The sequence below is a fragment of the Amblyomma mixtum genome, chromosome 10, assembly GCF_055824585.1.
Source record: "Amblyomma mixtum isolate Tamu chromosome 10, ASM5582458v1, whole genome shotgun sequence".
Lineage (NCBI taxonomy): Eukaryota > Metazoa > Arthropoda > Arachnida > Ixodida > Ixodidae > Amblyomma > Amblyomma mixtum.
The window spans coordinates 59,451,212-59,470,242 of NC_143021.1; the positions used below are offsets into that span (position 1 = coordinate 59,451,212).

The 19,031-nt window shown below is 49.5% G+C and overlaps 2 protein-coding genes across 2 annotated transcripts in view; both read left to right on the forward strand.

The window, feature by feature from the left end:
* Nucleotides 1–19,031, forward strand: part of LOC149325895 (histone-lysine N-methyltransferase PRDM9-like) — a 176,711-nt gene that overhangs the window by 90,538 nt on the left and 67,142 nt on the right. The window lies entirely within an intron of this gene.
* LOC149325898 (uncharacterized) overlaps nucleotides 6,303–19,031 on the forward strand; it is a 44,769-nt gene continuing 32,040 nt past the window's right edge. Inside the window, exon 1 of the mRNA XM_089563368.1 lies at nucleotides 6,303–7,827. Coding sequence (XP_089419494.1) covers nucleotides 6,303–7,827 — 1,525 coding nt within the window. The remainder of the gene's footprint in view (nucleotides 7,828–19,031) is intronic.

Sequence of the window (19,031 nt, forward strand, 5' to 3'; positions counted from 1 at the left end):
CCGCTGGCAAGTGGTGCACGATCGCCTGGACAACACTGAAAACCGAGCACGAAGAAATAATCTAATGTTTGATGTGGAAGATTCGAGTAATGAATTATGTCAGGGTACCGAAAAAATAATTCTCCAGCACTGCAGCCAGCACCTTGATGTATCCATCGAACCTCCTGGCATCCAGCGCGCCCATCGTCTTGGCGCTTATTCTTCAGAAAAAAACGACCTATTATAGTTGAACTGGCTGACTTTAAAGACAAACAGCGTGTGCTATCATTAAGCAGTAAATTTAAAGATACTGGCTACAGCGCCTCCGAAGATTATTGCCCCAACATTCGTCTTTCGCGCAAACGCCTGTATAAACATGGTAAACGTAATAAGCTCACCTTTAAAGTGCGATATGACAGGCTGATATCCGGAAATAAGTCATACGTATTCGACCCTGCCACTAACAACGTAATTGAGTCAAGCCGTAGCAATTATCTCTACACAATCGCGCAGTAAAAGCAGTCTCCTCGCTTCCAGTAATCTTTCTTGGTCAGAAACCTTTGTAGTGTAAACCCAAAACACGACTCATTTTGTAACCTGGTTGAATCATGCTCCGCTAATATAGTTTTATTAACAGAAACTTGGCTAGCCCCAGCAATTATTCACATGGAGATATTGCTCTCTCTTCCTAATTTTGATATATTTCGAAAGGGCCGTACTGACATGTGAGGTGGAGGAGTTCTTATTGCTACTGATCGCTTATTACATTGCTCACGTGTGCACACTGCTACCCCTTTAAAAATGATATGGCTTCGCTGTGATGCATCCTATCCACTTCTTTTTGTTACTGTTATCGTCCCACAAACTATGAATCTTCATTTAATTCATTTCACGATGCCTTGAGCAGAAGAGCAATCCCCTATTCCAACATCCCAATTTTACTTTTTGGCGACTTCTACTTGCCATCTATTATATGATCTGATCATGCTTCCACACTTTCGAAATCTAACCCTGCCAGCGATTTTTATACAGCTGTCTTACTTTCGGGCTGGGTCAGTTAGTGGACAGTCCCACACGAGTGACTGACCATTCTGTTAACTTTCTGGGCCTTGTGATGACGTCACAACTTGATAGCTTCTCACCGATCACTTATCTAGACGGCCTTAGCGGTCACTTGGGCACTCATGCTACATTTTCTTGCCACTTAAAAAATAGCAAAAGGATAAAGAAAATGTTTACTCCTTATGACAAAGATAATTATATAGGTTTCAAACCCGACCTCACTGCTTTGTCTGACATGTTTACATGTCGTTTTTGGACCACTCTCTCGAAGCTAACTGGTTACTCCTCAACTCCGAAATGCAACACCTAATCAGCATATATATTCCGACCATCATCATAACAGACTGCCCTAGTTCCCCATGGTATGACAAAACACTTAAAAGACTAGACAACAAAAGGAAGCGATTACTTCGTACAGCTAAAGCTATAAGCACGGCCCAGGCCTGGAATAGATATCACACTGCCGCTACTAAATATGACACCGATGTAGCCCGAAATAAGACTATCTTCTTCCCTAGCACCTTGACTAACATGCTGCATGATAATCCCAATCGCTTCTGGAAAACAATAAGCCCCTCTACTTTTATTGTAATTTCACTGACTGATAATTCTGGAGTTTCCATTCCCGAATCAGACGCTGCCAATATCCTAAACCGCACATTTTCCTTCGTATTCACACATGAACCTCTTGAAAATCCCCCTGAAGCCCCATACTTTCTCCATCCGCTTATGGAAAACATTATCTTCGAATCTTGCGGCATTGCTAAAAACTTAGACACAGTAAAGAATTATTCTTCCGTAGGTGTTGAAGGCATAAACGCTAAGGTTCTCGAAAACACTAAAGGCCTTTGTAGTGTCATCTTATCTTTAATATTACAGCACGAGCTTTCGTCGTGCTCATTACCACGTGACTGGCGGATCGGGAAGGTCATTCCGGTCTTCAAGAAAGGTACCGAATCTTCACCACTTAACTATGGGCCAATTTAATTGACAAGTGTTTGTTGTAAAATCATGGAGCACATGATTATGAAGCAACACAATATATTCACACACTTCCCAGTTGTTCCCATTGAATAACTCACCCTAACCAACACGGCTTCCGTAAAGGTCGCCTCTGTGACTCCCAACTTGTTCTAATTCTTCATGATATACATGCATGCCTCGATCGTAACGTTCTCACGTATTCCATATCCTAGATTTAAAAAAAAACATTTCATAAAGTCGCCCGCATGCGCCTAACACATGAACTCTCTCGCCTAAATCTGCACCCCTCGGTTCTGGATTTGATTACACCTTTCCTAACTGTCCGCTATCAGTTCGTCCACGCTAATTCACACTGGTCATCCCTCTCTTCTGTCTTCTCTGGCGTTCCCCAGGGTACCGTTTTAGGACTTCTATTTTTTATATACATAAGTGATTTACCCTCTAACATCAGGTCTAATGTTCGACTATTTGCTTACGATTGTGTTATTTACCACCCAATTTATAATCAGACTGACATCAACATCCTTCAATAAGACCTTGTTCGTATCGAAGATTGGTGCCGCACTTGGCTCATGACACTATATGGTACTAAAACGTCCCTTCTTTCTTTCCATCGCCGGCGCAACAACCAGGATAATACTTACACAGAACTTTTCTTATCATATCAACTGACTCCTACAAGTAGCTTGGCATCAACTTAAGTAAAGATTTAGCCTGGTCCCATCACATTCATCATGTTACTAATTCAGAATGAAGTTCTCGGGTACTTATGGCGTAATATATCATTTGCTCCCCGTTCCATAAAACTTGTTGCTTACTTAACTTTTATACGTCCAAAACATGAGTTTGCATGTGAAGCGTATGATCTTTTCTATGCTAACCTTATCACTATGCTTGAATCTGTCCAGAACCGTGGTGTCAGATTCGTTTGTTCCGACTACTCTTATCACACTAGCGTTTCCCAGCTTAATCTTCCCAGGCTAGCCTACCGTCGCAGTATTGCCCGTCTTTCCTTGTATCATAGGTTTATCACAACTTAAACTGCGATGCCCACCGTATCACACTCGCTCATCGGATATCCCGTACCTCCCAAACTAACGCCGCCTACCCCGAGCAACCTCGCACTGTAACATATCAGCAGCCTTTCTTCCTTAGAACAGCCAACGACTGGAATGACCTTCCATCCGAGGTGGCGACCATCACAATCCAGTTCTTTTCGAATCCGCCGTCGAAGTTCATCTGTGTCCAAAATAATGTAATTTTTCACCACACTTCATCATCATCATTTTTATTCCAACATCAACATTACAGATGCTGAGGACCGTGAACAAAAAGCCTCTAACTGGGCTTGACGGGGTCCACGACCCCTAAATCATGGCATTGGCAACAAAACTAGAATACAAGCGCAACGCATCAGACATCGGAGGATCTGGTAGGAAATGAAGAAATAAGCAAGGACAATTACAAGATTAGGAGAGTGTTTAATGAATTATACAGTGTACGATGGTGCAATGCAGAAAAAGGTAGAAAGTGCAATTATTGGGGCTATGATGTATTTACAAAAAAAATGTGCTCATGTAATAAGCTCCTGGACCTTTGAAAAATAATAAATAAATAAATAAATAAATATCCAGAATCAATGAGGGGTTCTGGTCAGCAAGTGCACTGAAGGCGAATGAGCCGGTGCCTTTCAGGACATCGCGAACGGGGTCGGCGACAGGCATGGCTTTGTTCACACGATGGCACATAGCAAGCATGTCCTCAATGTAGAATGTGTAAGACTCGCCTAGAAGCTGAACGCGAGTGTCCAGTTTTTTTTTTTTTTTTTGTAGACTTAAGGGCCAGCGCTGACGGTCCCAAAGATCTGTCGAATCTGCGATGTGAAGTGGGACCAGTCAGGAATAGAACCTTTATGGCTGAGAAGTCAAGTCTTGGCCGCATAAAACATATAAAATGAGACATTAATAAGCTTCATGGAAGCGTCCCAGTGGTTGCAAATTTTCACTCCGTCATATTGCTGCAACCAGTTTTCAACGTCGTCGCCACGAAGGCCCGCGAAAACCGGAGGGTCGCACTGGAGGGAGCTGACCGCCCAAGCAGGCTGGGCCGGCGGTGGTGTTGTAAAGGCTCCTCATCTGCTTCCTTTAGTGAGACACTTTCCGCTACCATGAATGAGAGATGGTTCGGCACGTTTGCGCGTCGATTATCGTGCTCTGAACAAGATAACTCACAAGGATGTATACCCACTTTCTCGTATTGACGACGCCCTTGACTGCTTACAAGGACCCGAGTTTTTCTCCAGCCTCGATCTGTTGTCGGGTTACTGGCAAATCCCCATTCACGAAGACGACAAAGAGAGGACTACCTTTAGCACCCCAGATTGGTTATACGAATTCAACGTTATTCCTTTTGGGTTGTGCAAAGCTCCCGCTACGTTCCAGTGCATTATTGATAGAGTTCTCCTGGGCTTCAAACGGACAACTTGCCTTTGTTACCTGTATGATATCGTCATGTTTCCATTGACCTTTAAAGACCACCTTAAATGCCTAGATAAGTTTTAACCACGATTGCAGGGGCTGACCTTCAGATTAGTGCTAAAAATGGCGCTTTGCCTAAAAACTCATTAAAATTGTTGGCCACGTCGTCAGTATTGATAGAATACGACCTGAACTCGATGCAGAATCTTCACATCACACATCCTGCGTCCAGTCCGTGGTCCTCACCAGTCGTGTTATTGCCGAAGAGTGATTGTTCGGTACGTTCCTGCGTTTATTATCGTGCTCTGGCCAACATAACTCGCAGGGATGTATACCCACTTCCTAGCATTGACGCCGTCTTCGACTGCTTACAAGGAGAGGAATATTTCTCCAGCTCCGACCTGCAATCCGGTTACTGGCATATCCGTATGCATGAAGGTTACAACAAAAAAGAGAGACTTTAACACCCCAGATGGGTTATACGAATTCAACGTTAGGTTTTTTGGGTTGTGTAACGCTCCCACTACGTTCGAGCGCATGATTGATACAGTTCTCCGGGTGTCACAAAATTCAGCGCATTTTAGAAACAAACAAAGAAAAACCGCCGCGCGCACGGCGTCTCGCCGGCGCGAGCCCAACGGGAGAGAGGGAAAGCCCCGCCGAGCGCGTGCCTCTCTCTCCACCGCCACGGCGTGTGCCGAGGGGATGAGTCATCCACGCCGATCTCTCTAGAACATCCGAGTCGCTTCTCCGGCTGACCGGGGGAAGAGGGGGAAGCCTTGCGTGCGCTAAGACATGTCCCCCTCTTCTGCACTCCGACGTCGGCGACGCCGCCACGACGGCGCCACGCTAGAACACGCTGGAACCTTCGCGAAACGACTCCTGACTCTGACCAATGGGGACGCGCGGCCGGCGAGAGAAAGGAAGGGAGACAGCACGGGAGATGCTAAGCGTATGTGCGCGCCTACTTTGGCGCGTAGAAAAAACAGACGTGAGAGCGAGCCTATAAAAGAGGACGTTGACCGCTATCAGTCAGTCCGGACCGCCGTTTAAGCTTCATCGAAGCGCGCCCGTTCGACTCCCGGGAAAACACCACTCGGCCAGCATCGGACCAACGAGGCAACGTTCGCCAGTCTGCGGGACGGCATCGTCATGGAACTCTGGTCGTCGGACTGCCGCAGTGCCCGGTGAACAAATTGTGTTTTGCTTGTTTACTTCTCTCTCCTGTTTTAGTGCACTTTAGGTGTAATATTTCCTTTGAATTGTATTCTCTCTCGAGTTTAACTTTGCACGAGTTGCATTGTTCTGTTAATCACTTTGTATGTGTCTGTACTAGTGATTGTGTATCCTCTGTATCGTCTCTTTGCTGTATAAACTTTGTTTTGTTTGTGAACCTTTGGCTCCGACCCATTCTCTGGCTTGCGACCAGCGAAAGCTGGGCACCGAACGCCCAAAAACCTCTTGTCACTTGGTAGCTGGTCTCCGCTGAGTTTGCCACGCTGAGTCGAGGGCATCTCCTTCGAGTCCGAGACCGCTACCCCCACACGCTCTAAGGGTATGTGGGAGCTTCCCACGTAAAAGTGCGCGAAGTCTGGGTGACAATATAATCTGGCGTCCGCGGCAGGACGTTTGGTGTTTGCAAGCACAGAGAACGGAGAAAAGAGTCGGAAGGAGTTTACGAAGAGGTCGTAAACGAGTGGTAGCAGCAGAGCGATATTGTAGGGTGCCGCTCCGAAGCGGTTAGTGATGTTCACCGTGGAGAGGTATTAGTTGCCTTGATGTAGAGTTCGGCCTCCAACTATGAATTTAAAGGAGCTTGTAGAGGTGGGCACCCAGATGGGGATGACCGGAGCCGAACTGCGTAAATGGGTGGACCAGGAAAGAGAGAAGGCCGAGAAAGAAAGAGAGAGGGCTCGGGAAGAAGTCGAAAAAGAAAGAGAGAGGGCTCGGGAAGAAGCCGAAAAAGAGAGAGAGAGAATTGAAAAGGAAAGGCAGAAGGCTCGAGAAGAAGCGGAGAAAGAAAAAGAAAGAGAATTTGAACGCGAAATGAAGCTGCTTGCCGCGAAACTGGAACTGCAACGTGGTGCGAATCAGTCAGCTGTAGATCAGAGCACTAGAGAGGAAGGTAGCAGCTTGCGTATAGATGCCAGCAGGTTGCTTCCAAAATTTGATGAAAGAAGGGACGATCTCGACGCATTCCTTAAGCGATTCGAAGGGATCGCAGTGAGCCAGAATTGGTCAGACAGTGAGCGCGCCACCGTTCTAAGCACGTGTCTGAGTGGCGAAGCACTAGGTGTATTCGGGCGACTGTCTCCTGAAGACGCAGCAAGTTATAGCAAGGTGAAAGCCGCTTTGCTTAAAAGATTCCGACTCACCACCGAGGGATTTCGGGACAAATTCCGGACAGGAAAGCCCACAGACGGAGAAACGGCAACCCAATATGTGGCGCGATTAAACCACTATTTTGATCGGTGGACGGAACTGTCGGAAATCGCACAGGAATATAGTGCACTCCGCGAGCTGCTGATCAAGGAACAATTCCTGAGCAGTTGTCACCCGAACTTGGCGCTATACCTCAAGGAGAGAAGGGCCAAGACCCTCTCCGAAATGCTAGAACTTGCCGACCAATTTCTTGAAGCCCAAGGGGGAACGAATCTGACCAAAATTAAGAATGCAAATTCAGAAAGCGCTCAGAAATCCGACAGCCGCGATACTCGATCCAGCCCAAAGCCTCCACCGAAGTGCTACCTGTGCAACAAGACCGGCCACTACGCATCTAACTGCCGCAACAGCGCCACGAACAGTAACCTTGCAGCTTGTTTTAAGTGCGGCCAGAAGGGGCACAAAGCCGCGGCTTGTTCCAACCCGGGCAAGTCCGTTTCCCAGGTATCGTGCGTGCGAGCCTCCTCAGGTGATCACCTGGAGGAAGAAGACGAAAACGGCTTTGTCGAGCTGAAAAACGGCAAGAAGGTGCCCGTTGTGAACGCGGTAGTGAACGCGCGACCCGAAGCCGGTATGCACAGGATGCCTGTCTCGGAAGGGAAAGTAGGGCCGCGAAGAATTTCAGTGCTGCGAGACACAGGAAGCAGCGCGGTCATCATAAAGCGAGGCTTGGTGCGAGATAAGGATCTCACCGGAACGAAAAGCCTTGTGCGGCTAGTAGACGGATCCTTTAAGCGCTTACCAGAAGCTAGAGTGCAGGTGCAGACTCCGTACTACAGCGGAAAACTTACTGCACTTTGCATGGAACACCCCATATACGACCTCATATTGCGTAACATCAACGGGGCAAAATTTCCCAAGGACCCAGGCGGTCGCCGCGAGGGCGAAAAATCGGAATCCTGCACGCCAGAGCGTCGCAGCGATCGACAGGGAAAAAGGCGGCGAAGGAAGCGCGAGCGAGCTAGCGCAAGAAAGGAAGAAATGAAAGAATCACCGAAGAAGGAAGAACGGCAAAATGTAGCAAAGGAACGTTCCGCGCAAGAGAAGCCTTCTTCGCAAGAAACATGCGGAAACAAAGGAAACAGCTGTGAGAAGCTAGAGGATAAGCCAGTGAGTGGCCGCAGCGGAGCACGAACGCCGAAGGAAGGAACGAAAAACCAGAGAAGGACACGCGAAAACAATGTGTCAGGAGTTTCTGCCAAACTCAGCGCAATACACACTCTGGAAATGATTCTCGTGCTGATCGGCACATTGCTTCGGCTGTTTGCTTGCCGCACCGTCGAATTCGGGAAGGATACCAGGAGAGTGTTCACACCGGTCCTTATTGTGAGTCTCTGCGTTCCGATGCAAGTGCCTTGGAACATGTCGATTGTCTTGTTCGCATGTGCATGCCGCCCCGAAAACTTTTTGTATGCTTGGGAGATGAAAGAATTTCCCAGGGCAGAAAGCCAAGAGGCAGACATTGACAGAGCGAAAGAATCGCTTAGGAAAGAGAGCCAGGAGTGCTCCCGAATTTTTGAACAGGGCCAGTCTGTTCGCCGTTAACTGTGTAGACCAAACTTGGAAGTATAGGAGAAAGTATGGCCTCATACTTGTGTGCTTCCTGTTTGCAATGTTGTGTTAATGTACTGCCCAATCGCGGTGTGTTTTTATGTACATTGTGAACATTGCATTGAGTTACGTATGTGGAAACATCATTGTATTGGTGTATGTATTTTCACAGTGTGTTTGTGAGCGCATGCATGTGTGCGTGAATTGAACCGCCAAACTGAGGCGTGCTTTGAAGTGCAACCTGTCTATTGCACTGTTTTATGTATGTGAAAGCATCAAGGTATTGATGTGTGTACTTTGGCATTCGCCGTTGACTGTGTGAGCGCATGCATGTGCGCGCGAATTTTGTGGTTTGTGAATATTGTTACACAATATTCTTAAAGGAAGGGGCAGTGTCACAAAATTCAGCGCATTTTAGAAACAAACAAAGAAAAACCGCCGCGCGCACGGCGTCTCGCCGGCGCGAGCCCAACGGGAGAGAGGGAAAGCCCCGCCGAGCGCGTGCCTCTCTCTCCACCGCCACGGCGTGTGCCGAGGGGATGAGTCATCCACGCCGATCTCTCTAGAACATCCGAGTCGCTTCTCCGGCTGACCGGGGGAACAGGGGGAAGCCTTGCGTGCGCTAAGACATGTCCCCCTCTTCTGCACTCCGACGTCGGCGACGCCGCCACGACGGCGCCACGCTAGAACACGCTGGAACCTTCGCGAAACGACTCCTGACTATGACCAATGGGGACGCGCGGCCGGCGAGAGAAAGGAAGGGAGACAGCACGGGAGATGCTAAGCGTATGTGCGCGCCTACTTTGGCGCGTAGAACAAACAGACGTGAGAGCGAGCCTATAAAAGAGGACGTTGACCGCTATCAGTCAGTCCGGACCGCCGTTTAAGCTTCATCGAAGCGCGTCCGTTCGACTCCCGGAAAACACCACTCGGCCAGCATCGGACCAACGAGGCAACGTTCGCCAGTCTGCGGGACGGCATCGTCATGGAACTCTGGTCGTCGGACTGCCGCAGTGCCCGGTGAACAAATTGTGTTTTGCTTGTTTACTTCTCTCTCCTGTTTTAGTGCACTTTAGGTGTAATATTTCCTTTGAATTGTATTCTCTCTCGAGTTTAACTTTGCACGAGTTGCATTGTTCTGTTAATCACTTTGTATGTGTCTGTACTAGTGATTGTGTATCCTCTGTATCGTCTCTTTGCTGTATAAACTTTTTTTTTGTTTGTGAACCTTTGGCTCCGACCCATTCTCTGGCTTGCGACCAGCGAAAGCTGGGCACCGAACGCCCAAAAACCTCTTGTCACTTGGTAGCTGGTCTCCGCTGAGTTTGCCACGTTGAGTCGAGGGCATCTCCTTCGAGTCCGAGACCGCTACCCCCACACGCTCTAAGGGTATGTGGGAGCTTCCCACGTAAAAGTGCGCGAAGTGGGGGTGACACCGGGTCTTCAAATAGAAAACTTGCCTTTGTTGCCTGGATGGCATCATCTTTTCTTCGATCTTAAGAGACATCCTTAAACGCCTAGATGAAGTCTGAACCGCGCTTGCAGTGGCTGGCATCGAGACTAGTGCTCAAAAATGTCCCTTGGCCTCCATATCCATTAAAGTGTATGGCCACGACGTCAACAAGTTTTGAATACGACCTGACCCCGATACATTTGCGGCTGCTCTCTATTTCTCACGTCCGTCCAGTGCCAACGAGCTTCGTAGTTTCTTCGACCGGCATTTTACTTTCGTCCATTCATCCGCAACTTCGCGTCTATCGCGTCGCCTCTAAACATGCTTCTGACTGCCGGAGCAACTTTCGTCTGCTCTACCGACTGCGAAGCACCGTTTGGAAAACTTAAACAAGCGCTAAAGTCCGATCCTGTCCTCTGCCACTTTGATAAATCTACTTCAACAATTTTTCACACCGGCGGCAGCGGGCACGACCTTGGCGCTCTGTTTTGAAGTGACAAGCTTCTTCGACCGAAAAAGTCGTTGCCTACGCGAGTCGTACACTAACTCCAGCCCAGTGCAAATGCACCATAACCGAACAGGAGTGCCTCGCCGTAGTCTGGCCCATTCAAAAGTTTCGCCCCTATCTATACGGCCACCCCGTCGCTGTCGTAACAAACCACCATGCTCTGTTCTGTGTGTCCTCCTTAAAGAACCTCTTTGGACAGCTCGGGCGCTGAATTCTCCGCCTCGATAAACTCGATTTTACAGTCACATACAAATCTTGGAAACAACATCAGGACACCGACGCTCTTCCTTGTTGTCCACTCACTTCACCACCACCCTAACCCACGTCGCCTCCACCGTATGGGGGTTATTCTTGTAGTAACGCTCAAAGGGCTAGAAGCAGTTGTCGCTTTCTAGCACCAGCGTGCCAGCCCTAGCAGTCAGAGCTGTGACCCCCAACCCGCGGTGCGGTGAGTCGCAACCACGGCGGGTGCGGGCCAGAGGGGACAAACACGAGTATGCTACTCGGAGGAGCGTTTATTGCTCCCAAGGAATACAGTGCAGCAGCAACAATACAACCGCCGTAACGAGGGAGAGTGTTCCGCTCGCGTACGGGGGTTAAAACCACAAAGGAAAGAACGCAGGCAAAAATGTGGGGGAAGAAGGTTCCGCTCACTTCACGTGGTTCCTCGCTCACGGCCCGCGGCGGTCGAGTCACACGCGGTGGCCGGGCGATAAGGGCAGCGGTCTCCGTGGCAGATCTCTGATCCGTGCGTGTGCACGGCTCCCGCCAGAAGACAAGCGAGCCTCGGGAGAAACGCGTCTCTTCCCGGGCCGTGAAGAGGAGGTCTCTCCTTTCTAAGAGGGGAAAGAGGGAAAGTCTCCGCGGCGGCGTCGCGGCGGGGAGCGAAAGGAAGCGGGGGTGGCGAGAGTGCCCTCCCTCGCGAAACCTCCCGAACGGCGCCCGCATAGCATCGCGTGATAATTACACGCGGCCGTTAAAATGGGGCAGGGGATTCATGTGTATCCCCACAGCCGTCACCAGGCCATCCTGACGACGCGCCGTCTCATGCAGTGAAAACAGCCTCCGTTGATTTCGTCTCTCCAACCATGCCCAGATATCTTGTATCTGCTCAGGAGTCCGATACTTACTGCCGCACGCTGATCGACCGGCTCACTGGTGCCGCCAGTCACCAATTTCACCATTACACAACTACAACCCTTTTGGCCACTTGGTTCCTGTCCTTCCCCGCTGCCTCCGCCGTCACTTGTTGCAAGAATTCCACAATGATCCCACCCTGTTCACTTGGTTCCCAGAAGAAAAACGATCGCCATAAAAGGCGCTACTTCTGGCCGCGCCTTTCGACCAGCGTTGCAAAATACGTCGCCTCCTGTGTTCCCTGCCAAAACCGTAAACGGTCAAATTGACAATTCACCCCGTTTGCAGTCGGAATAGGGATTGACGGACTTCTGCCGTTAACACCCCCGCGCAATTGTTGGGTTATCACCGCCACGGAGCACCTTACCAGATACGCAGAAGCAGCTGCTGTCCCTTCAGGCTCCGCTGCAGATATAGCCCATTGTATTCTGCACGCCAACTCGTTGATAGCCTTTCTCTTCACTAGTTTCCTCCGTTCCCTCTTCAAATCTAAGCTATTACGAGACCTTACCATTCTGTGGTCGCTACAACGGACCTTACCGAGGACCTCCACATCCTCTACGATGCCAGGGTGTGCACACAGTATGAAGTCTATTTCATTTTTAGTCTCACCATTGGGGCTCTTCCACGTCCACTTCCTGTTTGCTCGTTTGCTGAAGAAGGTATCCACAATCCGTAAATTATTTCTATCTGCGAACTCTACTAATAACTCTCCCCTACTGTTCCTAGAACCTATGCCATAGTCACCTACCGCCTTGCCATAGTCACCTACCGCCTTAACGAGTTAGCATTAAGAGGGAAGGTAGAGGAACTCAGAATGTCGCTGCAAAACAGATTTTCCGCTTTAACTGAAGAAGAAGACCCTAGTGTTGAAAGAATGAATGATACTCTTACAGCTATCGTTACAGAGTGCGCCGCAGAAGTAGGTGGTAGGATTGTTCGACAGGATACCAGCAAGCTATCTCAGGAGACTAAAGATCTGATTAAGAAACGTCAAAGCATGAGGACGTCTAACTCCACAGACAGGATAGAACTAGCAGAGCTATCGAAGCTAATAAATAAGCGCTAGGTAGCCGACATAAGAAAGTTTAACATGGAGAAAATCGAGCATGCTCAAAGGAACGGAGGTAGCCTGAAATCAGTGAGGAGAAAACTGGGCATAGGTAAAAACCAGATGTATGCGCTCAAAGACAAACAGGGCAATGTCATCAGCAATATGGATAAGATAGTTGAATTAGCCGAAGATTTCTACAAAAATCTATACAGTAGCGAATCTAATCAAGTTACTGAGGGAGGCAGTCGAGCACAGCAATGTGACATCCTGCCAATAACGAAGGAGGAAGTAAAGAAAGCCTTAGGAGCAATGCAAAGAGGGAAAGCAGCTGGTGAGGATCAGGTAACAGCAGATTTGTTGAAGGACGGAGGAGAGATTGTGCTACAAAAACTAGCCACCCTGTATACGCAATGCCTTGTGACCTCGAGAGTACCAGAAGCTTGGAAGAACGCTAACATTATCTTAATTCATAAGAAAGGAGACGTCAAGGACATGAAGAATTACAGACCAATCAGCTTATTGTCCGTTGCCTACAAGGTATTTACTAAGGTAATCGTTAATAGAGTCAGGACAACCTTGGACTTTAGTCAACCAAATGATCAGGCAGGCTTTCGTAAAGGATACTCGACAATAGATCACATTCACACTATCAATCAGGTGATAGAGAAATGTGCAGAATATAACCAACCCCTATATATAGCCTTTATTGATTACGAGAAAGCATTTGACTCAGTGGAAACCTCAGCTGTCATGCAGGCATTGCGGAATCAGGTTGTAGAAGAGTGCTATGTGAAAATATTGGAAGATATTTATAACGATTGCACAGCTACTATAGTTCTCCATAAAGTCAGCAATAAAATTCCATTTTTTATTTTGAAACGAATTCAAGCGCACAACAACACGCACACAAGAGAGAGAGGCGCTGCGGTGTTGTTATCAACCTCTTGAGTTCTTTTGAACGTTACAAAGCCAACCTTTCTTTTTTCCTCTAAACAGAGAATGTAAAGGAAAGTGGCTGCCGGTTGTTTCTCACAAGCGATTTTTGCCAGAAAATCTTCACTTAAAATTTTCTTGGTCTTGGTCACTTGAAATTTTCTAGTGGTCACGCTCACATGCTCTGACTAGACTGAGTCAGCAGTACAGCAATCCCTAGAGGAAATTGTTGAGGCCCCGTGGGGCCGTCTGCTACATGCAGAAGTTTGTGATTTGCGACACCACTGGTTCCTGAGCATCCGCATGGTCATCCTCGCAGGAGGGTGATAGTGAGCAGTTCGTCACCATGGTCGAGCGCAACCCCACTTTGCCGTGCGTGGCTCAGGCGTGTCCGGGGAAAAGGGAATCGTGGTGGTTGAGCTGATGCTGAGCGCTTAGAACTTTCAAGCCCCTAGGCGAAGGTAACACTCCACTATGGCCCCAGCTTCCTATAGACGGCACCTCCGGCATGACCCGACCGGGGGAAATCGGCAGTCGCCTTTTCCTGTCCTCTCCTCCATATTTCACTTTCCTATCATCGTTCGCACCACTTTCCAGTCTTCTCCTCTTTTATTCACTTTTCTTTTTGCAAGCGGCGAGGGTTAACCCTCTGTGAGTAAATATCCTGAGTTACTTCATATGGGTTCATAATGGCGAAGTAGAGCGGACGGTGGCAGGGATTTTTCGGTTTCTATGTCCCGTCCCCTTGATGGGTTCCGTGGTGGGTGGCTGGCACCGCGATCACACAAAACGCAGGTATTATGGCTCCCCTTTCTTCACAGAACGATCGCCATGCTAAAAAAGAGGAAGACCGATGTAACCTCTCAAGTTTCCTCCAAGATGAAAGAACCTTTTGCAAAGTTTCACATAATTCATAGTGAATCAAAAGAAAAGGCAACAAGAACTATTTCACTCTTCCTTTTTGAAAAGCCTCTGACAGAAGCTTTGGGCCCTGGCTGCAAGGTAGTGGTGGTGGTGAAAACATTTATTACGAATGAACAGGAGGTATGTTTGGATCAGCCCGTAAGGGACCGATCCTTACAAAAACTAGGTGAAGGTCCCTAGTATGGGACCCCAGTGGCGGTTGCAGCCGCCCGGGCGCGCCCGACTAAGGCTTGTTGGGCCTGTAAGTCGTGGCAGCCGAGCAGGGTCGCGTCCCAGTTCTCCCTGGTTGGGTTGGGGATGGGGGGAATAGCGGGGTTGGAGGTGTAGGCCCACACCATGTGATAAGTGTCAGAAGACACTGCACTACAGTCTGGGCAGCTGCGGTTAAAGGAAGGGTCAAAATGTTTTAGCGCTGCCGGGCACAGCAATGTATTGGTGAGAAGGCGGAGAAGGAGCCGCTCATCCGCCTTCTTCAGGCCTTTACATGGGCTAGGGTAAAGGCGATGACAATTTTGATAATATGTTGTAATATTGTTACGTGCTTAGCACGCACGGGGCGTTATTCACAGAGGGGATCGGTCGGAGCAGGATGGAAGCAGGAAGCCTACCAGCGTCCCTCAGCTCTTTTTCTTCCTTTCTCTCTGCTGGTCCTCCATCTTCTGCTTCTTCCGTCGAGGCTCTGTGCAAGCACGTGACATTTCCCTCCTCGCAGACGAAGCCCGTCGGGCGAGTTAAATAGACCGTCTGGGATAGAATCGCTTGAGGCGGGCTACATGCACCACCTGAGACTGGCGTGACCGTCGACCACTAGCAGTTAGTCGCGATATAACGTAATTAACGTCACTAATGCACTCCAACACAACAAACGGTCCAGTGTAGTGGGATAGCAGTTTCTGACACAGACCACGCTTGCGTAGAGGGGTCCACAACCACACAATGTCACCAGGAACATAAGAAACTTCTTGGTGTTGGACGTCGTAGCGGTTCTTGGAACGCTCTTGCGAAGATAAAATTCGAACGCGGCTAAGCTGGCGAGCTTCTTCAGCTCTGCAGAGTGTGGTCGCAAGAGAAGGTGCGTCGTGGATGAAAAATGGTAGAATGGTGTCAAAGCCACACCGAGGCGACCGGGCATAGAACAGGTAAAAGGGGCTGTAGCCAGTTGTCTCATGTTGCGCTGTGTTGTATGCATGAGTAATGAACGGGAGGACGCCATCCCAGTCCTTATGATCTGCAGCGACGTACATAGCAAGCATGGTGGTGAGCGTCCGATTAGTGCGTTCTACCACACCGTTCGTTTGGGGATGATATGGCGTGGAGTGGCGAAAACTGCAGCTGCTGAGGCGGAGAAGTTCTTCAACAACGTCCGCTGTAAATTGGCGTCCACGGTCGCTAATGAGAACTGCAGGAGGGCCATGCCGAAGAATGACGAAACGAAGTAAGAAGTTAGATACTTCAGACGCAGTAGCAGCTGGTATCGCGGCTGTCTCACAATAACGGGTTAAGTGGTCTACGCACACAAGAATCCATCGATTTCCTTTCGAGGACCGCGGGAAAGGTCCAAGGAGGTCAATGCCAACTTGCTCAAACGGGGCTGTTGGAGGTGTGATTGGCCGCAGTTTGCCAGGTGGACTTGAAGTCGGCAGCTTAAAGCGCTGGCATTGCACACAGCTGGCTACATAGTGCTGGATGGTTGAACGCATGTTAGGCCAGTAAAATCGTTGCTGTGTGCGGTGGAGTGTGCGTGTCACTCCCAAGTGCCCAGACGTGGCGTCGTCGTGCATCATTTCAAGAACTGTGATGCGTAGGTTTTCGGGTACGACAAGAAGCATGCGTGCTCCTCCAGAAGCAAAATTCTTCTTATAAAGCAAACCGTCGCGAATGCAAAAAGTATTCTTTACAGAATCTTGAGCGGCATCAAACAAAGAGGTTAATGTTTGGTCCTTGCGTTGCTCAGTTCGGAAAACTTGAAGATCGGGGAAGGCTTGTGAAAGTGACGCCAAGTATTCATCAAAGTTGTCTGCGTCGTCATCAGTCGTTTGAAGCGGCAAACGGGAAAGACAATCGGCATCTGAGTGTTTACGGCCGCTTTTATGCACCACAGTGAAATTAAATTCTTGTAGGCGCAAAGCCCATCGAGCAAGCCGGCCACAGGGGTCACGAAGACTCACTAGCCAGCAAAGCGAGTGGTGGTCGGTGACGACGGTGAAAGCATTCCCGTACAGATAGGAGCGGAAGCGTTGTACAGCGAAAACAACGGCGAGACATTCTTGCTCAGTAACCGTGTAATTTCTTTCGCTCTTACTCAATGACCGGCTGGCATATGCTACCACGTGCTGATCGTGACCATGGCGTTGTATAAGTACAGCGCCGATACCGATACCACTTGCATCAGGATGCACTTCAATTGGTGCAGATGGGCAGAAGTGGCGTAGGATGGGGCCCGAGGTCAAAATAAATTTCAGATGTCGGAAAGCTGCGTTACATTCGCTGGTCCAATTGAACGGTGCATCTTTATGCAGCAAACACGTCAGTGGGTAAGCGATGTCCGCAAACCTAGCTATAAAACGTCGAAAGTACGAGCAGAGCCCTAAAAAACTCTGCAGCTCTTTCACTGATTGAGGCACCGTAAAACTTTTGACAGCTTCAATTTTCTTTGGATCTGGTCGAACACCTTCTTTATCAACTAAATGACCAAGAACAATTGTTTCACGGTTCCCAAAATGACATTTCTTGGAATTGAGGATAAGGCCAGCTCGTTCCATGCAATCAAGCACAATATCCAGGCGGCTGTTGTGCTCACTAAACGTTTTGCCAAAAATTACAACGTCGTCCAAATAACATAAACAAATTTGCCACTTAAAGGGGTAGAGACACCAAATTTTTGTGTTGTATCTCTGGGTTGAAAATAATGCGTAGCGATTCAGTGAGCATGCAACACCGTCTTAGAAGCATGAACTCGCATTATATAATTAATAATCGTATTATTTGTACCCAGCAGTTTCGGTTTCGGTTCGTAGTTGCCAGGTTTTGCCAGGCTCTTTCATGACGTCAAAAACCAGACAATGCGTTGTCACGTGGGTCCGGAAAGCCGTGACGTCGTGTAGGCATGTCGTCTGCTTGACACGCACGTGGTGCGCGTAAACACGGAGAGCCGGGCGGAGGGCAAGTCGAACAGCTCCGAGTCGGAAAGAAGAGTTTTATTTCGGCGAAGACACCGATTATGAGGAATCGCGGGATGACGCAGACGAGGAAGAAGACGCCGCGGTTCGAACCCCGACAACCACTTCATTTTTGATCCGCTGGCCAGCGATTTCGAAGAGGAGGCAGGCGTCAGGCCCGACGCAGCTCAGATTGTGCCAGCGAACACCAAGCGTGTAGGCAACGTCAAATGGTAAAGGCGCGTTCACACTACGCCGACGATCGGCCGATTTCAGTCTGGCGATGGTCGGCGGCAGCGATTTTCGTGCCGTCGGCGCGTCTGTCACACTGCGCAGACGCCGACCGAGCACCGGTCGTCGCCTGACGAGCGCATCGCCGTCGCGTCGCCGAGATAGCAGCCGTCGGCCGACCCGTGTGTCACACTCTGCCGACAACAGCGCCGACCTCACGCCGACGTTGTCCCATCCCGACAGCTCGACGCTGCTTCTTCGTGCGCGCTGCTCGTCTGCTAGCTCCGTTGATGAAGGCGTCGTGGAAATCGAACTTATCTTCTATTATGGGACGAGTTTGCACTAAAGCGATGTGAAGAGTAGGCCTTTTATTATAGCACAGTCGACTTCCAAAGCGCCGTCAACTGCGGAAGCGAGACCACCTAGGCCTAGCGACGATTAGGGCAGCCTGGGACCAGCGCGCAGTTCAGGCGCGTTCACACAGGCCGACGGGACCCCGAGGTCGACGCGACAGCGACGCCGACGGTCGCGTCGGCCAACATGGTCGTTCCCCGACTAGCCAGTCACGCTGCACCGACGACGACGACGACGCCCCAACGACCAAGCGTCGTCCTAGTGTGACAACGCCGCCGACCAAAACGAGACCCGTTGGCCAACGGCATATCGGTGGCCGAGCGAAAACATTCGCCGACCAAAAACAAGTAGCGAGCTCAGAGCGCGAAGTGCAATCATTATTTAGACAAATAATGCACGCGCAGCAACATTCATCAAGCCATATGGCCACTAGGCCGACGCGCCGCACTGATCGTCGCTTGCGAACTGCCGCCCCACTGCAAGCAGGGACACGGAGCGGTGAGCATCGCTGCGCCGCTCTACCCAAGCTCCGCCCGCAACCGGTGTCGCACTTCGCCGCCGTACAGCAGTCCCCCAGAAAGACTGCTCGAGCAGCGACAAAGCATGCCTGGGCCCGTATTACGGAACTTTGTCAAAAATCTGTCAAAAGTTATTGACAGTGACGTCAAAATGACGAAACGATGTGACGTCGACGCCTGACGCAAAATTGACGCAACGAGGAATCAGCCAATTACAGCAGAGCGGCGCCCCGGAAGCGTTTGCCTGCACGACGAGGGACCGTCTG